General features: G+C 36.1%; 1 protein-coding gene and 1 pseudogene across 1 annotated transcript; one reads left to right on the plus strand and one right to left on the minus strand.

Annotated features, from left to right (window-relative positions):
* Positions 1 to 2,763: 2,763 nt before the first annotated feature.
* On the minus strand, positions 2,764 to 6,045 carry LOC145997361 (V-type proton ATPase 21 kDa proteolipid subunit c'' pseudogene; annotated as a pseudogene).
* A 677-nt stretch (positions 6,046 to 6,722) lies between these two features.
* LOC145996994 (uncharacterized) lies at positions 6,723 to 25,335 on the plus strand. Its single transcript, XM_083133604.1, has 3 exons — positions 6,723 to 7,032; positions 20,827 to 20,980; positions 24,408 to 25,335. The coding sequence occupies exons 1-3, from the start codon at positions 6,891 to 6,893 to the stop codon at positions 24,844 to 24,846; spliced, it is 735 nt and encodes a 244-aa protein (XP_082989730.1). The 5' UTR covers positions 6,723 to 6,890; the 3' UTR covers positions 24,847 to 25,335.
* Positions 25,336 to 26,994: the final 1,659 nt, after the last annotated feature.

Below are 26,994 nucleotides of genomic sequence, written 5' to 3' on the forward strand. Positions count from 1 at the left end.
TTGAGAACTTGGAAGATATGCATAACAGAGTTCCTCAGGCGATTAACAATGTGGCCCTTCAAATGCTAGTGAATACCTGGACGGAATTGGAATATCGGTTCGACATTTGCCATGCTACGGTGGGTGTGAAGTGCTGGTGCTGGAACAAAAAAATGCACGAGTCTTTCTACCAAAATGTAAATTTTGGCAATAAAATTGTGTTTCTCTGCAAAATTATGCTCTTTTGTAATGTTAAAGGTCTAAGCAGGACATCCTGTATTGTGAACTCAGTTTACTTGCAAGTAGGTAGTTTAGGCATTTTAGCGTGTCTTAAGCATAGGGCTGAGTTGATACCAATACCTATACTAGTGGTTACAATCCTACTTTAAACTGTAGGTCCAATTTGTACTAGCCTTACTGTGCATAAAGTGGATTTAAAACAAAAATCTCAACACTTTTGTGGAAACTAAATATCCTTGAAATTGTGCAAAATGTGCAATTTACATAATTTTGCAACAACATTGTGGGGTGGAATGGATTTTATGAATATTTTAAATCAAAACAGGTAGATCACAAAGATATAGTTCCAATGAGAACCAAATTTAAAATTTATAAATATTGAATAGTTAAAATGTTCAGGTGTCGATGTGGGTTCCAAATGATATTGGTTCATCCCCTACTCCGACTTTGCTTCACATAAACTGTTTTGAAATTTTGCTTGATTTCATATATTATTCAGGCTTCAATCAAGGCTACAAAATCTAATGGTTGGCAACATTGAGGATGATTGGCATTTGCCTCTGTTTCCTTGCAATCCCTTGTGACCAAGATGGCCGATGCAAGTGCAGAATCTATTAATTGTTCAGAATTACAACATTCTGTTTTGTGAAACATACATTGGCTTGTATATTCAAAAGTAGGAGTTTCTTGCATCTGTCGCATGGTATATGATGAAAAGATTGAAGAAGAATGCTTTTGCCAAAATCATGTCATATTTTAATAAGAAAAAAAAGGCTGAATCAACATGCAATAAAAAAGGTATGTAAAACAAGTCTAGTGTGTCCATCAGGCTGTAGTGCCTAATTCTGTATTTGGTTGGTTGATTACAGGATATTGGTTTGCTCAACCCTAAAATAATAATATTTTTATTTTGTAATTTAATGTTGTTTGTATGCCACTTGTGACTAATCACAACTATGATGAAATTGATGAAGGGACGCTCACAAAGAACACCCATGCCAGGATCCAAACCCAGAACCCTTGGCATTGTAGTCCACCGTTAACCACTCAACCATGGAGGTTGGCTAAAATAGAATAGAAAATAATCTTGTTGATGGATTTCTTTACAAATCCAAATATTTAGTAAATTCCTGTTCTTATTACAAAGGAATTGCACCAAAGGAGATAGTTTGATTTTTACAAAAGTACATGCATACATTAAAGTTGAATTGGTAATTAGCATGGTGATTGGTACTTGTTCCCCATAATAATTAAAAATGTGTGCTGCACCCATTTCAATGAAAACATTTTAAATAGATCATAAGGAACTTTTCCATAACATTAACAAAATGATCATGATAAATTATGAACACTATAAGTAGATTATATATACTGTATGGGATTGTAACTGTATTGTAACTGATTTTCGCAGGGAAGTCCTTTTTTTTAGGACCATGTCCTGCAGTCTGCGACGACACTAAAAAAATGTCATTTTTTCAACAGTGTCCTGCAAATTGTTTTGCCTTCCTTTCATAAATACACAATAAACTTTTTTTTACATACACACACACACACATGTATGTGTTTATACAAGATCATGTACATAAAGAAACAGTTGTACATTAAAAATTTTCACGCTCTCTTCACTGACAGCATTACACCTTCTCTCAAGTTCATAGAAAAAATATATTGCATTCGATTTGTTCATGTGATATGATATACGAGGTTGAAGTGATGACTGAGAATTGTATGATGTATTAATGAGGTGATTATGGAGGAATATACTACAGATGGGGCAGGAGACAAATATAATTATCAATATTTTTTCACGATGTATGGATATTTTATGGAACTGGGAAGTTGTTTTAGCATGATTAAAAAAGATGTGTAAGCTAAGAGAAAAACACTTATCTCGCTAAACAGCGGGGCACCAAATTTGGGTGCAGAAATCTCTAGCTGCATTCACTACTTGCAAGTCATAATTTGTAGGGTTCGAATTGCATGCTTTCAGTAATGAATAACATCTGTACAACCAAAAAATGTAAGATTGAAATCATGATTTCATCCTGAAACTGAAATAATAATGAGTTTTGGGTATGCATCAAAGAAACATTAGTTTCATTATTTATAACAATAAATGATGTCTGGTGCATCCAAAAATCCCTAAGACATGGAAGAAAATGAGAGATGGTGGAGGGGGAGAAACTAGCAACAATAAAGTGAATAAAGGTACACACAAAAAAAACAGAGAGAGACGTAGAAAGCTAATATGTAAAATGAAAAAGCAAGAGGAACAAAAAGAGAAGAAAACAGATTAGAGAGCGCTGTGTAATATGCATGTAGACATGAAGGTAGCACAACTTTCCTTCGTTCAAAAGGAGGGTGCACGTGATCCTCCTAGACCCTACCTCTGTGCATCCATGGATGTCCTGCTTTTAGTTTCAGAAAATCTGGTCACCCTATTGTAACTACGACAATACATAAACATTGAATATAATAAAATCACCATTTTGGAATCCAAGCACCGTGGTTTACAACATAGCTGTAATGAAAATACTATTGTATACATTTTATGTTTTTATTTCAACAGCAATGTGATCTTTGGTATGTAATATTCTGTTTACAGTAATACTTCATGATTAAAACCAAACATAATCTCACATCACAAGCACAGACAGTTTTTGTACTGCCACAAACATATACAGAGAACAGTGAGACTAAGAAATCACATTTCTTCAGTACAATACAAAGGCAAGAACAGCGTAGCACATGGATAAGGCTTTAGGAAAAAAAATAGTATAAAAAATAATACATATTAAGTACAAAGCCCAAATCAGAATTGCTGCGAGACACTTAACACATTTCTTTTCCTCTGCAGTGAACTATACATTAACAATGGCTTACTAGTTAGTTTTTGAAACATTATGAAACTATGCATTCCTTTTATTAAGAATATACACCACTAAAAGTAAATTTCATTTAGCTTTTTTCTTACAAAAAAAATGCATGTTCTTCTATTCATTCATTTCATAATGAGAGAGCTATACGGTTGTTTTTATTTATACATTTTTGCATCCATCTGCTATTTTCAGAAATTATGGCCAATTTGCCTATTATATTTGCAGCTGCCTCCACAGGTATTTTGGGGGACTAAGGGATATGAGGGTGTGGTGTTCTTATTCCCTACCCTTGACTTTGTCCACAAGAGAACTGTTTTGTGCTCCGTTTTCAGTTAACATGGCCCTTCCTTCCTGCTACTGGTTGACTTTGAGAGGAGGAAGATGGACAAGTTCATTATTTGACCTTTCACTGATACTACTACTCATTTAAGCTATCAAGTTGCTACAGTTCATAGGCTGTTACTGAGTTGTAGAGACTGCCTTAAGCAAGACCTTTGATGCTCTCAATGTTGAACGTTGCAAGCGTAATATCAACTTACTACTGGAATTTGCTGCCCAAACAAACTAAAGGCATATTAGAATGTTCACAAAAATATTTTTAAAAAACTACCATTCAAGAGTTTGGAAGAGGAGGAGGAGAAAAAAAAACTATTACTTTTTCATTTCAACATTTCCTTTTATCTAGTGTTTGGGTTCAAACTTTTGGCAAATTTCCAGTCTGTACGCACATAGGTGACTTTTAATCTCTCTTTATATATAATATTGCAACTTCTCAATTGCCCAATAAGCACATTGCACAAAGTATTGTAAAAGCACAGCCCTGAATAAAAAGCATTAGCTTTTCTAATCATGTGGCAGGATGAAACTAAAATATTCTTCAAAATAAATCACAAATTTTAATCAGTTTCATTGTTTTCATTTAAAGTGTAGCTTTGATATGAAATTGTCTGCAAACTTCAAATCCTGGTGTGTACAAATTTCATACCTTTCCCTTTATTCTGTTGTTTTTGTTATTATTTATTTTTACAAAACTTTTTTTTTTTCACTTACATTTATAGGAAAACATATCTTTTAGAGTCCAATATAAGATTTGTCATCTTGTGAACTCGCTTGATAAAGACTGAAACTTGAAATATTGTGATAAAAATTAAATATGCTGGACAAAAACAATAAAGTAGCGTAAAAATTACTAACATTAGTTATTCATGAATATCATCTAGTAAAGTTAAAGAAGAAAATATTGGTTTCCTTTGCAACTGGGCACTATCAAAGGTTGGCTATCTAAATTCCATGGTACATTTTAATGAAAAATACTAAGTTGTATCATACTTCCTACATACACTGGAAGTTTAGTTTATTATCTACTGCAAGTTATGAATTATTACTATGTACACTCGTAAGCGTAGCATTTTTATTAAACTCTGTCATGTTCTTCTGATGCAAGACTAGAACAATTTGCTTTGTAAGTGCACAAATTTCAGATCTTTGGTTTTGTTAAAAATATTACACCATGTTGCAAAATATTTAGTCAACAACATGTCTGAAAAAATTATCTCCATATTATTAACATAAAGGTACATTGTTACTCAAATTTCAGATCTTTGGTTTTGTTAAAAATATTACACCATGTTGCAAAATATTTAGTCAACAACATGTCTGAAAAAATTATCTCCATATTATTAACATAAAGGTACATTGTTACTCATATATATGTCACAATTTATGAGCACACGGCCACAATTTTAATGCCACAGTTACACAATAAGCTTGCTAACATAAACTCTGAAATAACGCAACAATATAAACAACCATCAACAACTGTCACCAACATACAAGCTATAACAAAGCAAAAGGCTATGAATCACGAATAAGAGCAAAATTGTAGTTATTACTACTGTTTCATACTTCTAAAACTGCGTATAGGCCTACTTAAAATAAATTATAATACTACAATACTACTGACTTTGCTAATTCGGTAACGTCTTTTTCAGTCATGGTCAAATCTAAAGTGTGATAAGCTCCATATTACACACTTTCAGCAAGATAAGGAAGTTGTTTCGAACAAGTCCTATTAATGAACAAAGGGAGTACAATAACATATTTTCACAAGCAAGAGATCCCATATGCACATACATACATATAATACCATATTGGTAATTGTAATATATTTGGAAGTAAACATTAACAACAATTATTTATCTCCCATTTTTACTTTTGATGTCATGTATATGCCAACAATAAGACCAAATAAGCCGATGGCACTTCCAAAAATTTCTACTATCAAAATTTTCACAAACAACGTAGAATTTGCTGCATCTGCCAAAGCTGCTCCAGAGCCAACAACACCAACTGCGATTCCGCAAAATAAATTCACCCAGCCAACACTAAACCCTGCTCCAAACATGACATAACCGCCCATCCAATTTTGCTCCCGAATTTGTGTGTTGTTCGGATTCATTACAACTGATGGTGTAAATTCATCCAATAAGCCAGAAAGAACAATCGCCGTTATCAAGCCATAAATGGCAACTGCTTCACAAAAGATTACAGAAATTAGGTTTTTGGTTTTGATTCTGGGAGCTTTCACACCGGCTCCTAGAACGCTTACTCCTGTTGTATGAATGCCGAAAGCTGCTCCAACGACTGATAATGCGACAGAAAGGCCTATTCCAATACAGCTCCACATATACGGAGACGTTTCGCTCAAAAACCATCCAACACTAACTCTTTCTCCTTTACCTGTTAAGACATAGTACAATATGATTATAGTTGAAGCAAAAAGGGTTGTCCCGCAGAGAGCAGAAGCAAGAATCGTTCTCATGCTCACCATGGTTATTGGCTCAATAAAACACCGTCACTGGAAACTAAACAGGTGTAAAATGTAAAAAATAAACTAAAACAATTGTTCTCCAGTACAAGTCACAAACCTTATCTCACATCAATACGAGAGCTTATGTCAAACATCAATATCAACAACTAGTATTCCAAAATATATTGAAACTTGTCCGTCACCGAAAACCACAAGGAAAGAAGAAGGATAAATTCCTTAATTACTTTTCGAGAACGACTAGTCTTTTCACTCGTAACTATCAATTTTATCTAAACAAGAAAATAACTAATTTCAAATTATAACAGTAACTTGTTTTTATATTTATTTTATTATGTAACGTGAATGGACAAACATCGTTATGTCTGCAACCTATAAAGAGCTAACCAACATATAAGTATACACAGCAAAGTAGAAATTTCAAAATTTGTGAGACAGGAGAGATCTATGAAATATATACTTCTATTGCTGTTTTATTATTGAACATATAGATTATAGAGGTAAATTGAAAATATAAATGAGGTTCATGAACGTATAAGTACGCTGTAGTATAAGAATAGCTCTCGACGGAGCAGGTAACGAACTGTGATTTGTCCACTATGGAAGCGCTGGGATGGAAAATAATAATATTTGATTTCATTTAATAAATACTATACATATTGAAGGCTAATGTGAAATTTTATATCACTGAACAAGATGCATTCAGATTCGATTCAACTAAAATTTATCTTTATATTTGTTTTTTCAACTTTGTGGTGTGGGATAAAATGGAGAATGTGAACTGGTTGTGTGTTTGATGTGTGTCCACATAAGTATTAATATGAGGATTTAAATTATTTGAAATTTATTAATGATTGTATAAACACAGTGCATGTAAACTTGGAGATATTTAACTGAATTATGAAGAGACTGGTGTCAACATCAATATAGACCACCGTCTACAACTTTATGCTGTAGATAAAAGCATGGCTAACATTGACGTTCGGAAACTTATTCGTGAAGTTCAGAAGCGAGAAGTTCTATACAATACAAGCAGCGATAGCTACACAAATACAGAAGTAAGACATCGGAAGTGGATGGAGGTTGCTAATGTCATGGGTAGCAATGGTAAGTAACACAATATTAGTGTTCAACATGTATATAAATATCTATAATATGGTAGTATGCTATATTTTATGTGATAACTTGACAGTGGTTATCCCAGGTATTTGAAGATCATGCTGGGGAATTTTTGTAAGGCTACATAAGAAAACGTAAATACAAGCAGAATTCAGTATGCATTGCACTGCTTTCGTGCCTCACTATGTTGCTAATGAATGTTCCTCGAATGTTTAATAGTTTTTGCAAGTTTTAGAGGAGAATTAGAAATGTCGAAATGATCGTGAAGGTTTTAGAGACGACGGTTTAATTCCAAGAGCACTAAACCTGGTCTGCCTAACCTAACAAGGAAAACATTTCGGTAACAGTATCCTATACGCCGAAAACGTCTCGCTCGTTTATTTCGTCACTTTTTACATTGGTACTTAACCTATTGTGCATTGGGAAACATTCTTTTAGGTGTTACTTTGCTTTTTTCACGAAAACAACTTCAATTTCTGACATTAACAGTTAATATTGTTCGTTTTCTTACTTCCGTAACACCATATGGTCGCCCACTTGGCTGCGCAGCTTGACTTGCGTAGTGGATATGCAGTGTTTCCAACCTTACTAACCGAAAAATGCCCCACACCATTCACGCATAGCCCCAAAAACCAATCACTGTTAGATGATGGCATAAACAACGGTGTGGTTGGAAACAGTGACGGGAGATTACGTCATGAAACGTGTGCAACATCAGGTTGCAACAAATTGAAGCAATAGCAATTGGGCGTCGGAGAGATATTTCTCTTCAAAAATACACGAATTCCCGTTCAAACAGATTAAAGGATGAAAGAAAACACCTCTAAGAACCTTCAAAATGCTAGAGAAACTCATTTCGGTAAGTAGTTTCTTCTGTAAAAATGAAGAAATCCGTTCGGCGTATAGGATACGGTTACCAAAATGGTAAAACTGTCAAAGCTGGGAATCGGATTTCTTCAAATTTACAGGTGAAAGTACTTAAGGAATTGAGTTTCTGTGTAATTTCGGAAGGTCGTAGAAGTGTTTTCTCACATTTTTCAATGTATTTGACCGCTAATTCATGTATTTTTCTATAATAATGTCCATCCGATGCACCGAAGTTGTTGCTTGCATTTCCATCCATGTACTTGAACCAGATGTTGCGAGCATCTGATGACGTAATCCCTGGTAAGTGTTTCCAAACACACAGTTTTTTCACTATATTGCCCAATATAAAGCAATGATGGTGCGTGGGGCTATCGTGAATGGTTTTTGGGGCTATTCGTGGATGGTCATACGATCCAGAATGGTTTTTGGGGCTATTTGTGGATGGTCATACTATACTGAATATTTTTGGGGCTATGTGTGAATGGTTTTTTGGCCTATGCGGGAATTTTTCTGTTAAGAAGGTTGAAACACTGCTTTGCCGTTTGAAACACAACGCTAGTCAAGATTTGCCCGCCATTTTGCATTAACGAACAATAATTACTCGATATGTCGACAATAGATACTAATTTCGTTTAAAAAAAGTGAAATCCCTTGTTAAACAATCTTTCGGAATGCAGAATAAGTAAGTACGAATGTCAACAATTACAGAATAGACGAGTTACAGCCGATTCCCGGCTTTGACAGTTTTACCAATTTTGCTATCTAAAATGCACAACACTTGTAATATTGAAATGAAGCGGAACGAAATTTCAGAGCTCAGTACACCAATACAAACATTTAATCTTCATTATGTTGAACAGCAACGTATTTATGTTTGCTCAATATTGAATACATTCGTTACTGCAGTTTGTATACAAATAGCATAGATGGACTGTAGGTTGACAATTGTACACGTTCACATCACCGTTCAAGCTTCGCTCAGGTCAAGTGTCCTTTCCAGTTGATCGAGACCAGACCATGAGCGGAGCTTGATCGGAATGAATCTTGACCAGACGGCTAGGTGTGAATGCTTCTATTGAAAAAGCATTCAACAATATTTGATCCGACCATGAGCAGAGCGTTACGTGAGTGTTACTTGAGCGTAGATGTAAATCAAGCCTAACAGGTCTGAAGCAGGAACTCCTTCACACTTCATGCACATGATCTAGATGCCGACAGCAATCCCAAACCAAGGCGATAGTGAGCGAATGGTTTTTCACAAAGAATCATGTATGAGGGGGACAGTAATCTCCAGAAAGCAGACAGTAAGGACCAAGTTCCAATTGTTTAATTCCTAATTTATCATGGTGCACAGACATATTGTACATGGTCCGGTTTCTAATTATGTCTGTTAGAGTGTTAGTGATTACTTGCTGTGTGTTTTTTGTAGAACAACTTTTCCCTTCTGTATACTTGGGTACTGATTGCTACTGCCATCTACATCATGTGCGTGGAGAGCAAAGGGGAAATTTGCTGCTGAAAACTTGTATTGTTAGGTTAGGTTTAGGGCTCTTAGCATTCAAATAACATCCCTAAATACTTTAACCTTTTGAGTCCCAAGGCCATTTTCACAAGTAAGCCTCTCGGTCCCGAGCCGATTTTGAGCAAAATGCAGAGTTTCAATTAAATGAGAGTAGATCGGAGACTAATTGCCCTAGAGAGATGAGTGATATACCGTTGTACGCGGAATGAACCAGAGATCCAGACTATATGAAATTTATGCAAATTCGGCGTATATATGGAGGGGGGAAGTCCCCTGAAAATACTTTTTTTTTTTTTAAAAAAATGGGGTTTCGCCCCCCCCCCCAAAAAAAAAGGATATGAAAAGTTCAAAATGCACATAGAAATTATCGCTGGCATGTAATGAACACAAAAATATTTGCATTATTATCATATGACCAATGTAACTTGAGTTGTACATCCCAAAAAGGAGTGGTCGGCCCGCCACTGATTCAAGCTTCAAAATGCAGTGGTACCTTGAAATGACTTTAGCTCAGAGACTATTTGCCCTGGAGATATGAACTATATACCGTTGTACGCAGAATGAATCACAGATTCAGACGATATATAATTTATGCACCTTCAGCATATATATGGAGGGGGAAAGGGGGGAAATCCCCTGAAAATACTTTTTTTTTAAAAAATGGGGTTTCGCCCTTCCCGAAAAAAAGGATAAAGGATATGAAAAGTTCAAAATGCACATAGAAATTATCGCTGTCATGTAAGGAACACAAAAATATTTGCATCATTGTCGTATGACCAATGTAACGCGAGTTGTACCCCCAAAAGGAATGGTGGGCACGCCACTGATTCAAGCTTCAAAATGCAGCAGTACCTTGAAATGACTTTAGCTCAGAGACTATTTGCCCTGGAGATATGAACTATATACCGTTGTACGCAGAATGAATCACAGATTCAGACGATATATAATTTATGCACCTTCAGCATATATATGGAGGGGGAAAGGGGGGAAATCCCCTGAAAATTCTTTTTTTAAAAAAAATGGGGTTTCGCCCTTCCCGAAAAAAAGGATATGAAAAGTTCAAAATGCACATAGAAATTATCGCTGGCATGTAAGGAACACAAAAATATTTGCATCATTGTCGTATGACCAATGTAACGCGAGTTGTACCCCCAAAAGGAATGGTGGGCACGCCACTGATTCAAGCTTCAGAATGCAGCAGTACCTTGAAATGACTATAGCTCAGAAACTAAATGCCCTAGAGATATGAAAGACATACCGTTGTACGCAGAATGAATCATATTCAGATGATATATAATTTATGCACATTCGGCGTACATATGGAGGGGGAAAGGGGGGAAATCCCCTTAAAAATACTTTCCTGGGCGTTTCCCCCAGCCCCCCCCCAATTCAAAATGCACAAAATGCAAAATTTATGCAAATTTGGCATATATATGGAGGGGGAAGGGAGAAAACCCCCAAAAATTATTTTTAAAAATTGTTGAAATGTTTGAAATTTATATTTTCCCTTGAAAAGAGAAGTCCCTTTTCCTGCCTTTTCACCTCCATTTTCATTAAGAAAAAAAAAGGTGCAAGAAACATTTCTGTTAAATACATATGTTAGGAACAATATATAAAAAAAAAAAAATCGAAATTCTAGCCAAAAATAGAAAAGTTATAACGTAAAAACTATGACCTTGACATAGCGTCTCGATCAAGACGCTTGGGACCGTGAGGGTTACAGTTGGGTATCTCGTTCGACACGCTTGGGATCCAAAAAGTTAAACACCTGATCTCATAATATCTTGTCTCAACTATGAAACCCCCTGCAAGCCTTGCATGAAAATTTGCAAAAACTCGTGTCCAAGTCGACCTGCATGTGTAAGCTAATCAAATCATAATTTCTGCGGTAAATAATACTTAGTGGAGATTTTAACTGTGTTAATTTATATCTCCAAGTTTCGAACTTAGTCCCACAATCATTTCCAATATTCTAAAGCACTTCCTAGTTTGGAATGAAACAATCAGAACTTGGGCTGGTCCCTGGTTTGAGTGCTGACCTGAAAATTGGTGTTTCTTCATCAATTGAATCTGATCACAATTCATCCTCAACATTGACATTTGCCAAATGAGGCAGATTTTTCATTGCTATTTTCACCCACAATAGCTAAGACAGACTTGAAGTTTACTTTCATCCTCCTGTACACCTCATGAAAATTATCCAACTGGGAAAGCATAATAAATAAATTAGTATGAGCTTACACTGTTTCATTGTAATTTTATGCATCCAAGAGTATTTTGTTTTTTTGTTTTAAGTCCACTTTATGCATAGAAACGCTAACCAGGACTGGACCTACGTTTAAAGTGGGATCCAAACCACTATGTGACTCTGCCAGGCATCAAACCCGGGAATCTGGTGATTACAAGATGACGACATTACTGCTGCACCATCTGGAAGGCCCTATGCAGCCAATAAGTTGCACAAAAAAAAGTTAGCCATATATCTGGCACTGTCTGTTAATTGGCTAATTGAGAAGATAAGGATGAGTAATGATGATAATAATAATAATAAGCCGGTGTACAACAGCCCATGAAGAACAGAGCTTACCTACCAGGTGCTGGTCTCACTCCCACATTCTTCAGCAGATGTGGGCGATCATCCTACCAGTTACAGGTTGGAATCCACAGTCATTGTTGTAGGTTTTCCGTGATCATGTTACACTCTTCTTTCCTAGCTCCAGCATGAACACATGGTGAGATACATCAAATCACAATGTTTAAGATGGGTAGGACATCTGATGAGAATGGAGGTGATTACCATGCTTGGTATGAAACCAGAAACTATGAGGAACAAGACCCAACAAAAGACAGGGGAGATGGATCGATGCAGTTGAGGATGATTTGTAAAGGATGAACGTACATAATGGGAAGAATGTAGCTCAAGACAGAACAAGGTGGAGGAGGATTTGTTTTGGATGCCAGAGCCCATCACAGGCTGTAGTTTGCAATGTGCCACGACAATCGTAACTCCAAGATCTGGAGATGCAAATTGGCAACACTCTGCTCTTTGCTCCAGCTAGTCAGTTGGAACTACAAGTTCTCACCCAGGGATTGGGATTAACATGATTCCCAATCTTCTGGGGAGGTAATCACAGAATTGCAACACAACACATCAAATATTTCAAATTTAAATGTCCAAAAACTTTAATACCGTATCGCATGCATTACATACTTACACACACAAAATAAATGAATAATATGTTTGGTCCTGCTTGCTCGTAGACAGTGAAAAGTAAATTATTTTTCATGACAGAATCCAAGCACCACCTTTACTGTTAACTGCAAAACCTCAACTGCTTACCTCAGGCACGAGGCACAACATAACAAGTTTGTTTTTCTTAACAGTGCTACCAACTCATATAAAAATAACATGAAAAGCTGTCAGATCAATGCTAATTAGCGATGGCAAGCTTAGTTTATGGTTGGCAACAATTAAGAATGCCAACATGGAACTTATGATGTCACCATTTACACATATCATTATTCTCCACTCCTAAAATAAACAGCCAATAGGAAAACGTCATGTTATTGAAAGCAATGGATAATTTTTTGTGTTTTAAAGAGTTCCAATATTAAACTAGGAAATAAATAACGAAACTGATTTTATAAAGTAATTAATATTTGCCCTTGCCCATAAAATGATTAAATAAAGGTTAAGTGTACGAATTTTTAACGAAGACTAAATTACTTCAATCTTGTCCATTGTTGACAAAAATCGGCATTGAGAAGAAATATATGTAATATGTGCTTAAACAACTACTTCTGCGTGAAAGATAGAAATAATCCTAGCCATCTTGGATTTGAAAAATATAATTCAAAACGTTGCATGTACAATTTGGAATATTTATTTGCCCCTATAACTTGAATTAGATGTTGTAAAAATAAGTGAATAATATAATAACTTAAGATGAAACATAAATATATACATGAATTATGAAAGTTAATCAAATAGAAATAATTTTATGCAAGTTATTGACTTGAAAGCATACGAATAAGGTATATTCCAATATGGGAATGATATTTGGCCAACATGCTGATCGTTACAAGTTCAGAAGAAGAAGGTGGGTGGCCACCAGTCTCATACACTAGCTGAAATCTCCGGAGAAGAGTTGTTATAATTCCCCCAGAAGACTCGAACCAGCATACACCCCATAGCTCAAGCCCAAAGTCTGATGCCTTAGGACATGAGTGGTGATATGATGAAATTGTTGAAGGGACACTCATTAATAAACACCCATTCCCAGGCTGGAATTTGAACCTAGTATCCATGGCATCGTAGCACACTGTGCTAACTACTTTTCCATTGATATAAGGGTGGGCCCAGCCCAGTTTTCCCCACGTGTTTTTTTTTCTTTCAGAAAAACCCTCCAAAAAACCTAGTCAAAAAGTGGGTGTTTTCAGAAAATGTTGTAAATTATTGCTTTAAATGTTTGTGAGGTTCTAAGATTGTCAATTTTTTGTGGAAAACTTTTAAAGAAAAGGCTTAGCAGAGCTTATAATACTAATAATAATGAATGTAGTACATGTCATAGTGGATTTTGCTCAAATCATGCTAGAAATGGACTTTTAACAGAAATTTGTATCCAAAAAACAAAAAATTATCAGAAATTTTTAGATAGAACGTTTGCAGTGATTGATGCAGCATAGTTGAACAAAGCTTACAATTTTGAAATGTTATAGCACTCTGGTCAGTCACTTCATTGTGTGGGGTATCACATCATAGTTTCACCTGTGACGATCAATTGATACAATAGATGTTTGCATGTTTAAAGTATTACAAGAGAGATTTGAGTACACTCTATTGAAATGTTATTAGTTGTGGTATAATTAAATCGGAACACTCCTTAAATGATTTTTCTCATTTCTCATTATAATGGTTTGTATGCCTACACAAGATAAAATGTTATTTACTTATGTCTGATTAGGAGCTCTATACCCATGTAAGTCGTACACTTTCATGATCTACCACAATTTCAGTTTTTTCTTTTCTTTTTCTTGCTTATTTTTTAAGGAAGTAGGGTACTCAAGTAAATACAGGTTACATGTATACTTTCATATTTTGTTCATTTTTGACATTTTCAAACCTTTGAATAGACTATGGTTTTGAGCTGTGTGCATGACTTACAGGGGCATTATGTACTTGCACTATAATTTGACAATAAAATTATCAAAATATGGTGCATGAGTTAGGGTGGATGGGCAGAGATGGATAAGTCATCTATTTAATGACAGTGATAACTGCTGTAAATTTGGAATCATTTATGTAAAATTATTTCTTCAGCTAGAAAACTTGTGAGCAAAATTGGACAATGTGTTTCAACATGGTGGATGAAAAATTTATTTTCCCCATGTTGCAGGCTCTATGCTATGTTCTCCATTGTTTTTAGTGTTATTTTCCAAAACTATCTTAGAGTACAATTTTGGAGTATACGGAATTAAACAGTCGTTTTAGAGATTTCATTTGGCCGTAATTTTGCAGTAAAACTTTTAAAGTTATATTTCATAGGAGATGTGTGGTGGTAAAGTCACAAATGTTGTATTTACTAGAACTAGAGCTCGAATGTTGATGATCTAAAAAAATGTTAAAAAAATGCAAACTATAGAACAACCTAAACATCTTAAAAAATTACCTCAAAATTTTAAAAAAATGACAAAGAAAATTTTGTTCTTAAAATGAAAGCTTGATTTTTCATAAATTACAAGAGACTAGTTAAATAATTTAATAAAATATGTTCTTTGGTGGTTTAAACTATCGAAGCTACGGGAAAAAGCAATTAAGTATATTTTACCTTCCATGTTACATAAAATACACCACAAGGTTTCTCTATACAAGTCATTCACCTCCTTTCAGTGACCTTTTAGTCAGTCAGCAATAGGGTTTTGTTTTGTGTGAATCAGAGTATCTTTTTTATGTTGTGACTAATATTACTATAGGGGTGTAAGGGGTGACCTTCCACATAGTACACCCAATTGTCAACCTCACTTGCACATAGTACACCCTTGACTGCATTTTGCAGACAAACGAGGCTCTGGCGACTGGCCCTATAGCCAGTATAATTCTGTGTGTTGTCCTTGTGTGTGCTGAGTGCCTCTTTACAGCCTCAGCTTTAACGGGTCAGAATATTTTAATAATCTAGTTACAACACGACGTTACAGTTATGTTATTTTAGTTCTGGTAAGGGGCTGGACCCCGTGTAAAGTGGTGGGTGCAAAATAGCCTAAGTGCTGACGCACCCAAATTTTAAAATCAAAAATTAATATTACTTTAAAATCACAGATTAAAGCGATGCAAGGGAACCCCAAAGTAGGCTTCACCCAAAGTATTTTAAGTTTATTGAAATAAAAGTAAATTTACCACAGTTAATTATTTAATCCATTGCTAAAGATCTGTTAAAATAATATTGTGCTTTTGCATTGACCATAGTTACAATTAATGGTGTACTTGCTAAAAACACAATATTATGCAATTTAAATATGCAAGTTATGGTCGCAAATGCATTTAAAATTCATGAAACAACAGGTGAGAAGATAAAACTCAAAAATAGAGAAAAATGCAAGAAAAATACTGACAAATTACCTAAAAGCCAAAAAAGGTAGAGAAATGCAAAATATAACCAATGTTTTCTGGTTCTAACTGAAGTGAAACAGACTACTGTCAGGTTTAGCATTTTCTTCCAAGGTTCTGAAAAAAAGATGACTTGTCATCACTAGAGCCCGGAAGTTTGTCAAAATGCCTCTTTTTATCTACTGGATATATTGATAAAATTTTTCCGGATATACGTTTTTTATGTTGTTTCGAATGTTTTAGAAGCCTTTTCATTTTGCCTATTTTGCCTATTTGGGACCCCACTGCCTATTTTTAATTATAATGCCTTTTTTTGCATTTTTCAATGAAATTGGACAATTTTTTTTTAAAAAGAAAGTGTGTATATAAATTATTTTTCTCCCAAAAAATGTTGTTGGCATTTATTTTTCTTCCGTTTATTATGTGAATAATTTTCGCTTTATTTAAGTAATATTGAACTCACGCATGTTTCAACATTGCTGAAGGAGAAAAGTGTGAGAGAAAAGTATTTCATGCTGAGTTAGGATATTGGCTTTCAGTTAACATTTCCTTGTGCATGATTGACTGCTGAAAACCTGTTGCAGAACATCTGCACAATTACGTTATCACGTCCAGCTCCCGTGTCAGGACGTTATTGACAAGAAACAGCACTAATGCCCAAGAGCCTTTGCATGCATTCCAAAATCAAGCTCTCTATCTTTAGTTTAGTTCTGCACTTTGGAGGGAAACGATCGTGTATTTGTCATCATGCCGAAATTTAGTGTGCCATTAAGTGTTAAGTTACATGGTTACGTGCGTGAATTTGGTGAAAATTGAAATGCTCTTCCCAATGTAGATTTTAACATCTTGCCAGAAATTATAGATAAAAGTAAGCCACTTCCAAATGTGCCTTTTTTTGTTTATTTTGCCTTTTTTTCATTTTAGTGCCTATTTTCCACATTATAAATGCCTTTTTGCCTGCCTATTTTAACGAAAATAAATGCCTGAACTTCCGGGCTCTAGTCATCACCTTCCTAGCCCTAATGATAGCTGTCATATATGCAAAACTTTTGAATTGCAATTTTTTATAGTTGCAAGATAACTTGAAGGATTGGTCTCGCAGTGTATTTGAGAAAAATTGGTCACCATGTTTAAAGACAATAGACAACAGACCAGTTTAACATGTATTGGGAGAGTTTAAATTATGCTCATATTTGACCAGCTTACATTTTCGTAGATTAAGAAACACGGTTTTAAGGAAGGGTGGGGGTAAGTCACCAATTTTGAGACCACGATAATTGAAGCAAATTTAGTGTTTTTTTTTAGCTGAAATTAATCACAACTAGATACACATCTGGTATGATTTTGTTTTCCATTTGCATTTGTTCAGAGTATTTCAAGATTGTAGTTAAAAAATAGATTTTTGACATGCTGAGGTAGATTCCAAATTCTGATGACACTTTTAAATGCCTAAACTACATTTTTTTAGATTAAGAATATGTTTGGGGAGCGTTGGTGGCCAAATAGCATGTCTGAAATGTTTTGACCATGGGAATTGCCATTTTCATAGCAGCCAGATATTTTCGAGGATGTATAAGGTATTCCATTTGGACAAAATCTGCCAGGCAATGAAATATTGCAAACTTATAATTTTCCATCCAAAAATGGGAAAAAATAACTGTGAAAAAACTATATTGAAACAGATTTAAAACATTGAGTCCCATAGTACTTTTGAATTAATTAATGGTCTATGGCAGCTTGTAAGGAAATGAAATAAATGAGGTAAAAAATGTGTTAGTAGCTGTAGCATAATTCATTCCAACATAGGCACAACAGTGCATTCACAAAATAAATTGTTTCGTAAACTGAAGTTCAGAATGGAATATGCACTAATAGTAGCTTACTAAAAATGTGCTGCATCTTGAAAAACATATACTTTAACTGCTTAAATCTGAGTATCACTGCAGGAAGAAGAAATTAACAAACCTGATTGATAAAATTAAGTGTCACTGTAAAAAGTTAGTTATTTCTTTCTTTTTCTGGGAAGAATGGTTTATTTCTTTTTCTGGGACGAATGGTTCCGGCACTATTGAAGTTGATTTGTTGTGTTACTCAAAATTGTGTTACGTTCACAAACGATAATGCATCCAAGTATATGTGCACGCGCTTGTGTGTGTGTGTGTAATTCTTGATCTCATGTTGAAAAAGTCACATATAAGGGCCTAGAGGGTGATTCAAAAGTCCCTTAACACCCCCTATAAAAAGTAAAGGAGTTAGGGTGGGTACAATTGGTCATAATAGAAACAGGCTAGGCTTAGGTGTGTTCCAAGCGGACATCCACCATATTGAATTCAACTCCAAATTTTTAAATGGGAAGTGGTTGATGTGATATATATATGACACTGTTTTCTCACACCTGGAAAATGATACATATGTTACAATCATGCAGTTGTAACTATTTCCTGATTAAAGATAGGTTGAAGAAACCTTCACCACTGCATTTCTCATTGAAATCTAGCCTCATTTGATCCTAGTCTGATTGCCATGCGGGGAAACTCGAAGTGGATGATCTAAGGTCGGAATTTTTCCGGCTTTGTCCCAGCATAAAATTGCTCTAGGGCCCACTCATCCTCAAATCAAATGGTACCGGGGAAGGGGGGGGGGGGGGTGTATGGCTTCAGGGTGGTGCTGATCACAGCACCTCCAAGATGGCCAACATCGACAATATGTGGAGCCCACATACCCTAAACGTGCATTCATGGCACGGTGCTATATGCACAGGGAACTTTAACTTTACCTGTGTATTCGTTTCTGTACTGAGTAACTACGTTTATTTTTCACGTATGCGAACCCTATACTATGTCAATGGCTGAAGCCCCCATAAAGGCTTAATTATCTCTGCGTCCCCCTTCACTGCGGGGATTTGCAGCTTGTAGATCCGGCACTGGACATATGCATTTCTCTTGTTTGATTGATTGATTTGGTTTCTTTTACTTCTCTTTTCTGCCATATTTGGCTAACCGCAAAGATGAGAATGAGTGATGATACGATGAAATTGATGAAGGGACATACAAAGTATAACCATGCCCAGGCCAGGTTTTGAACCCAGGACCTCTGGCATTGTAGGCATTTCTCTTGTTAGAATGAATGTTATTAGTCCTCATCTATAAGAAAGTGCCAACCTGTATGGGGTAACGTTGTTGACTGCCAGAAAAAAAAGCACTGGTTATAACCCTCCCGTAGTCTGATTGTTGGCTACACCAAAGTATGTGCCTCCTCAGGGAATGCAACCCTGAAAACTGATCACATAGCAACAGCATTAACTATTACACCATACTGGAAGAGTAGAATCAAAATGTTGGACAAATATTTTAGAACAGAATATATTAACAGATATGTTAAATGATTTTTCATCCACTCAACTATATCTGTCCCAACTATCCCTGGAGCAAGGCCGTGCATAGTGTCGGAGAAGGAGAGGAAATCGAGTGCGCAGAGAGAAGTGGTACATGCTGCTGCAGTTCCTTGCCCCCTCCCCATTCTCCATGCAATCCCGGTCCCTCTCATGTGTTCAGTGGTGGAGCAGTCTTGCATCACTACTTGTGCAAACTTGTTTTAGTTCGCTTCCTCCAGAGATTATGGGACAGGATATAAAGCAATACAATTTGGATGTTATGATACATTACAACCAGGGGAAAAATGTATAACGTAACCTGGAAAAAACCCCAACAAACTCCAGTTTTGCCCAGGTTTTATCAGAAAAAACCCAAAAAAGTCTACATGGGTTGGGTTTTTTCAGGAAACCCCAGGCAAAATGCCAACCCTGATTGATGTTGACATCACTGCCTGTTAAGAATGTGAAATACTGGGTTGATACATAAGTTGGTAGCGTATGTGTTTTAGTGTGGCAACACTGCGGTGTTAGAAGTTTGTTTATCATTTGGAGTGGCATTGTTGTGCTTGTGAATACGCATTGTATTTTGCAAATTTGAAGGAAAACAGTTTTATTTGTGGGCCAAAGAATAATAAGTGACAAGTGGGAAGAAACTAACATTTCCGACATGTTCTTCTGCCTTTAGTTTAATAGATGAGCAAAGGTAACAGAGAGGGCTCGATATATTTGTGTTGCGTACGGGGAAAATGCCAACAGGGAAATCGGGGCAAAAGAATGGTTTTGTCATTTCAAAGTGGGCAATTTTGACTTGAGTGATTCTCCACGTTGAGGAAGACCAACTGGCTTTAATAAAGATTATTGAAACGCTTTAATCCATGGTGATCCATGTCAGTCGATCCGTGAATTAGCAAATGTGGTGACCTGTGACCATTCAACCATCGTTATATATTTTGATTCCATGTTAAGGATAACGCACGTTTTAAGTGAAAACAGCACAATCCTCTTTACTTCCCCGATCTTGCACCCTCGGATTTCCACATTTTCAGCTCTCAATACACCAATCTTCAAGGAAATTCCTTCGGTAATTAAAGTACTCTTCAAACTTGGCTTGATGATGTCTTTAACCCCAAATCAGCTGATTTCTTCAGGGGTGGAGTCGAAAAACTGCCCCATCATTGATAGACAGTCATAGACAATGAAGGAAAATACTGATTAATTTCTGTCTTTTGTTCATGTCCAATGAGTATCAAATTAAGAACTTTTGCCATGGTGAAAGAATGCTACGAATTAATGCATCAACCCAACATTTCAGTGCAGAAGTCTAAAACATAGATCTTAAATGATGATTAACTAGAATTTAAGTAATTTGTATTTTTCTGCTACAGTCTGTTCATTGCTCTTTTCTCATTACTACAGTCCATGAGTGCAAGAGGAAATGGAAGATGCTCCGGGACGTATTCTCCAAGGACGTGAGACTGGAGAAGGCATTGGATCCCCACGTGTATCAGAAGAGAAAAAAGTATATCTACTATGATGACATGTCTTTTCTTATCCCATTTCTGAAAAGAAAGTGAGTATTTTTCTTTATTTATAGATTGGTCTTTTTAATTAGATGTATTGTCTGAAAGGGGTTAAAGTAGAGACAATTTGCAATAAATTTGACCATATGATACACCGTCCGAAAATTAGTAGTTTTCGAGATAATCGAATTTCTATTGTTTTTTTAAAAAATGACAATTTTCCACATAAAAAGATGAATTGAGAAAAAACTGCTCATTGTATTGAACTTATTTCAGCATTTTCTGATAACTAACAAATAAGTGGTTTGTTGAAAAAAAAAGTTTTTCCCAAATAACAATCACATGTAAGTAACGGGTGGGTCTAAACTTACAAGTGATGATAAAAAAATGCACTCTTAGTTTACTTGGCAACGTATTAATAACAAAAAATGGTATGACACGAAGCGTACAAATTACTTTAATTACTTCCTTGTGTCATCTGCTATCCAACAAGGTACAAATGTTGCTAACATTCACATTTGTGTACAAGAAATAATACTTCATTCATCTTCATGTGAATGGAATCAATGAACAATACAATTAAAGAACATTGCACGTCTTGCTCAAAGTGGGCACCTCCATTACGAATGCAAGCATGCAGGTTTTTACAGACATTTGGTCTCTTAACTCGTGATGTGATGGTGTCCTTGATGTGTTGACCAGCTGTTGAGATTCTCTCCCAGAGCTCTTCTTGCGAGTTTAACGGTGTCTTGTCATGTGGCTCCAAATGTAAAAGTCGCAAGGCGTCAAATCGATCGGGGGATCGAGCTGGGCAGTCATCATGAATGTAGTAGAATCAGTTTACAATGGTTTGAATTTCTGTGGTAAGAAAGATAATGCTTATAAGTTATAAAAAATATTCACTTTTTTATTGGGCGAATTTAAAATAGGTTATATTAACAGTAGTGCCTTGCATCTGCTGTCAAATTACCAAAGGGGGGTACAACTCGATTTATGGATTTAGGGGGTACAGTACTCCTCTTTTAAAAATTTGGGAAGGTAAAATGTACCCCTGTAACCCCCCCGTTCCTGCGCCACTGACCCCATCAATATATTAGGGTATATGCACAGTATGAATATGAAAAGTACAGACACCTAGATAGCTCATGGCAAGTATTGGGCACAGTGCTTGGTGTGAGGTGTATCATCAGTAAAATAGAATCCTTATTAATTTTGTAAATCCTTAGTTTATACAATGTGACTAACGTAACATATTTTGCCACACAATGAAACAAAAAACATCAATGCAAGAAAAACAAAGGTTCCTATTCTACAAATGTAATGACTTTTTCTGCTGTGTACTGAACAACTGAAGAGTGAACTGACGAAATATCAGATTGTAGAAATTCAGCAAATTATTGTTACAAATTTATGCAGACCTACAAATGATGTGACTAATGTAACATAAAGTAAGGATGATGACAATGTGATATTCTTGACATTAAAAGTTGAATATGCAAACTTACATCACGGAAGGGGATGGAGGGTGAGAGAGGGAGATAAAAATAGAGATAGTGAGAGAGAAAGAGAGATAGAGATAATAAGAGAGAGAGAGAAAGAGACGTAGAGGTAGTGAGTGAGATTGAGAGAGAGAGTTCTCTCTCTATTCACATCAACGGATTAAAACTCTTCATTCAATGTTAAATGTCCTCTACTATTGACCATGACTGGAGGACTGGTTTCTTTTCAAAAGATCAGCCTCCTCATAAATAATGTAGTCCCTTGGCAGAGGCCACTTAAAGTATGAGCCAGCTCTGCTCACACATATTGGAGACTTCTGTTTCATTTTGGATTATTCAGTGGCCACCACCTACCTTGGTATCTCATCATCATGTGACACAACACACCAGTCACCGGGACTTTAAGTATGCATCAGATCCCTGGCAATAGAACCCTTAATAATTGAATTGTCCACTTCTAACTGTTCTGTAGCAAGTGATATGGTTCCAATGATTGGTATTTGGTCCCCTGTTTTCCGATCCAAGAATATCTTCATGTGTCCCACTGCTCTTACTTAGGAGGCTTGTTTAATGGCACTAAGATGTGGGATATTTTAGAAGAAACCTGCTGATGTCCCAGCTTTGGTAGCAACTGTGAGCTACGCCTTAACATTGTGTTTACTATGTACTTATGACACTAGGGATTCCCTATTAGTTAATGGCACAGTGGTAACGTCGTCACCTTTTAATCAAGGAATTCGGGTTTGCTACCTGGTGGAAGCACATTACACAGTGGTTCCAATCCACACTTTAAAAACTGTAGGTCCAGTCCCAATTAGCCTATCTGTGATTAAAGTGGACTTAAAACTTCAATTTAAACAATTCCATACTTATGTCTACAGTTAACATTTTTTTAATGCATAGTGCCAGCAAATATGACTAACATGACAATGTTGTAGGTGTTGTTTACTTAGGTTGTGTTAGTTCCGTTGATCTGGTTACATTAGTCACAGCTTTTATTGGTGCTTTGGAGCAATATTTCCAAATATAGTTTATGAGGTCATGTGTTGGTTATATTTAGGCTCTAACTTTGATGTAAGAGTTTTGCTCATTCCTTGTTTATTTTTTCTAAAAAGCCTTGAAATATGCTTTTTTTGTGACTAACGTATCATCGAGGCATATTCAGGACCCTCAAACAAACTGCAGCACAAGGTTTCTTCCATTAAGGCATTTTCACACCATACATGCCATATTATTTGGCCAGTAATACATTTTCATTATTATTTTCTTTTTCCTTTTCTTTTTTTACATGCAAAGTACTATAAAAATCAGAAGCTTCCTGTCACAAAAATCATGGAATGATACTTTTGTTCATAAAATCATAAATGTAATGTAAATAGGCAAATGCATTAGGTGGGCCTATCAGGCGTCATCTTTGAATGCGTGTCATTTGAAACACTTATGCAAGTGAAAGTGTACAGATTGGTAATTTTTGTAATTATTATAATTAATAAATAACTGCACACACAAGTAATCATCAAAGGAAGCAGTAATTCAATAACAAAAAGGTTTCTTGAATTTTTGTAATAAAAAATGTGTTGGCCTGTGAGTCCCTTCCCCCTCAGGTAAGTACGTTTCTCGTGCGCACAGGTAAGCTAGGGTTGAAATCCTTGGAAAGTCTACTTGTCAAGATTTGAGAGTGAAAGAAAATTCAATTTTTTCTTGAAACAACTTTTTGGTCCGAGATATTCTATGTAAAAAATTTATATATAAATGTATATATTTTAAAGCAATGTTGATTGTACTTTAATTCTCTTAAATGTCAAGTATGGCTTAACACTTCAAACTGACTTATCATGTTGAAGCACCACAGAATGGTTTGACATTTACTTTAAAATCCTGGTAGAGAATTTGTTATCAAAATGAGTGGGAACCATGTTTTAGAGAATCACGAATGCTGCAGTTGCTTGTGGAACTGATTGCACCTTGTCCTTTCCAGGACCAACTCTTTCAACGGATACGAATCGTCAAAGGGAGACTGCGTGAGTTCTGAAGGGTTTACGGAAGAAGAGATGGTGGTGGTACACAATGACGACACATCCGACGAGAAGTACACATACCTCGAGATCCCCTGTTACAGTGTGGAGGAGACGGTGAATGCAGACAACACCGACTTCGAGCAGAAAGTTGTTGACGTTCTTCAGAAGCATTTAAGTGAGGTGAACGAGGACCTGGAACAAAAAGTGGTTGCCATATTGGAAAAGAATGGACAGATCGCCTATAGGCCGAAGCCAAGTGAGGACGAATTATTCTTCCAGTCTCTGCTGCCGACCTTCTCGCAGCTCAGTCCCGAAAGGAAGTCGCTTCTGAAAGTGCAAATCAGTCAGTTAGTGCACAATGCTGCGTTTGAACATGATAAAAATTCTAATTACTCATGACTGCAATTTTTGCAGTAGCAACCTGTAAGGTTATTTATTAACTTCATATTGAAGCAATACATACTGTAAATGTGAGGAATGGGACAAAGATAGATGAATGTGATATGAAATTAAATAAAATGATTTTGTTTACTGTTGAACATTTCTTATGTGGTAATGGTATGGCATTACATAATTAACTGAGATGTCCTGGGTTAATTATCTGCAAGATAGACATCCACCCACGGATCACACATTTGAACTTAATTGTATTATTTCCAATGTGTGATAGAGGCAGGGTTGAGAAGGTAGAACGAGAAGAGAAACAGGATTGTGAAGGTGGAACGAGAATAGTTTACACTGAAGAAACCAAGTTTCCACAATAATTTCATATTTGAAATACACACCAATACACGAATGAATGTTAATGGAATGACACACTACTGAACCTGCCAAACTTTGCTTCTTTGGCGCATCATCATTGTTCTGAATACAACTGCTTTTATCCTCTTGCCATCACCTTCATTCCTAATTTCTGCCCACTTGAGTTAGTCTTGAGAGTTCATAGGAAGATGCTGCATTTATTTTCACAATAGTCCTGGAGTGGGTGCCAACCTCTGTGGAAGAGTGATTGGCATCTTGATGCAAGGTTCAAATCTCAACCTGAGCATGGGTGTTCTTTGTGAACGTGGAACTGATGATGTCCCTTCATCATATAATCACTCATCTTCATCATCCCAGCTAGCCAAAAGTGGCAGAAATAATGATGCTAAATTAACAAAAATACAAATTCAGTGATCCTCACAATAAGATGTGTGTTGCTTAGATCAATGTTTCAACTAAACATCAACTGGAACCAATGTCAGTGTCATGTTTGACAAAGGATTTCATTTACATTTTTACAAGGTTCATTTCACTCATCTGCAAAGAGGAATCCCCGAATGAACTGTTGCATTCATTTGTGATGTTTGGAAAGAATCAAATAAGAATTCAAGATGTACAAAGGTAAGCAACCTCAGAAATTTGTTTATACTGATTACTGGAAAAAAGTATCAAGCTACAGAATGCCAGTTCTGTGGCGAAGAGAAGTGACACAGAAAGTGTAAACACGTGCTTGTGACTTGCAAGAAAGGTAAGTAGAAACATTTTTGTTTGTATTTATTTAATTACAGTTGTACAACAAGGAATAATGTATACTAGGGTAGTTGAAGGTGGAAAAATTGGAAATTCCTAGAAACACCTAACTAGATCAGTTTTTCAAATTATTCCCCCTGACCATCCAGGCACTGCTGCCATCGTTGTCAGTTCCCTCAACCACTTGGCATTGCAGGAAGTTGACTGCTGTCATATTTACTGCAGGACATCTTTTTTTTTGTCAGTGGTTTATCTTCCTTCAATTTCTTCCCTCTTGTATGCTCTTTACGGAGCTCAAACAAATCTGATAATCACTGAAGGCTAAGAACTGGAACAAAACCTCGCAGTGTATTTTGGAGTGAGTTGTTGCTGTCAAATTAACCATGTGGTGCCAGGCATTGTCATGTTGAAGAATGACATTTTCAGGCAATATTTCCTGTATTTTCTTGCAAATGGCATTACGTATGAGGTGTGATTGAAAAGTTCTGGGCTTGTAATTTCCAAATGACGGCACTTACTGGTTATTATGATGAATCCCCTTCAAACTGTTCTCTCCTGATTGAACACTCCAACGGTGTTTCGACTTTTAGAAGCATTCCTGGGAGTCCTCCTCCTTGAGGATCTCTTCAATTGACTCAAGTTGCCTCCCTTTGAGCAGCAACTTCAATTTTAGAAATAGATAGAAGTCTGCTGGGTCTAGATCTGGAGAATAGGGGGGTTGGAGAAGCACAAGAATTTGGAATTTAGTACTTTGGAATGCATGATGAGCCGGTGTGTTATCGTGTTGCAGGATCCAGTTATTGTCTTGCCAGAGTCCTGGTCTTTTCTTCCGCACTTTTTCACGTACCCACATAAGAACATGTTCCTGGTGCACAATACCGGTACTATCAGGAAAAGTATCATTGTCTTTACATGTGACAGACTTTGCAGTGTTTTTTGTTGGCCATCTTTAAATGTATTATGCTAGTTCGAAACACTTGCTCTACATACACACATATCCCCGAAAGCTATTTTCAACAGTTTATAGGTCTCCGA

This window comes from Lepisma saccharinum, chromosome 13 (assembly GCF_977018435.1).
Source record: "Lepisma saccharinum chromosome 13, izLepSacc3.1, whole genome shotgun sequence".
Lineage (NCBI taxonomy): Eukaryota > Metazoa > Arthropoda > Insecta > Zygentoma > Lepismatidae > Lepisma > Lepisma saccharinum.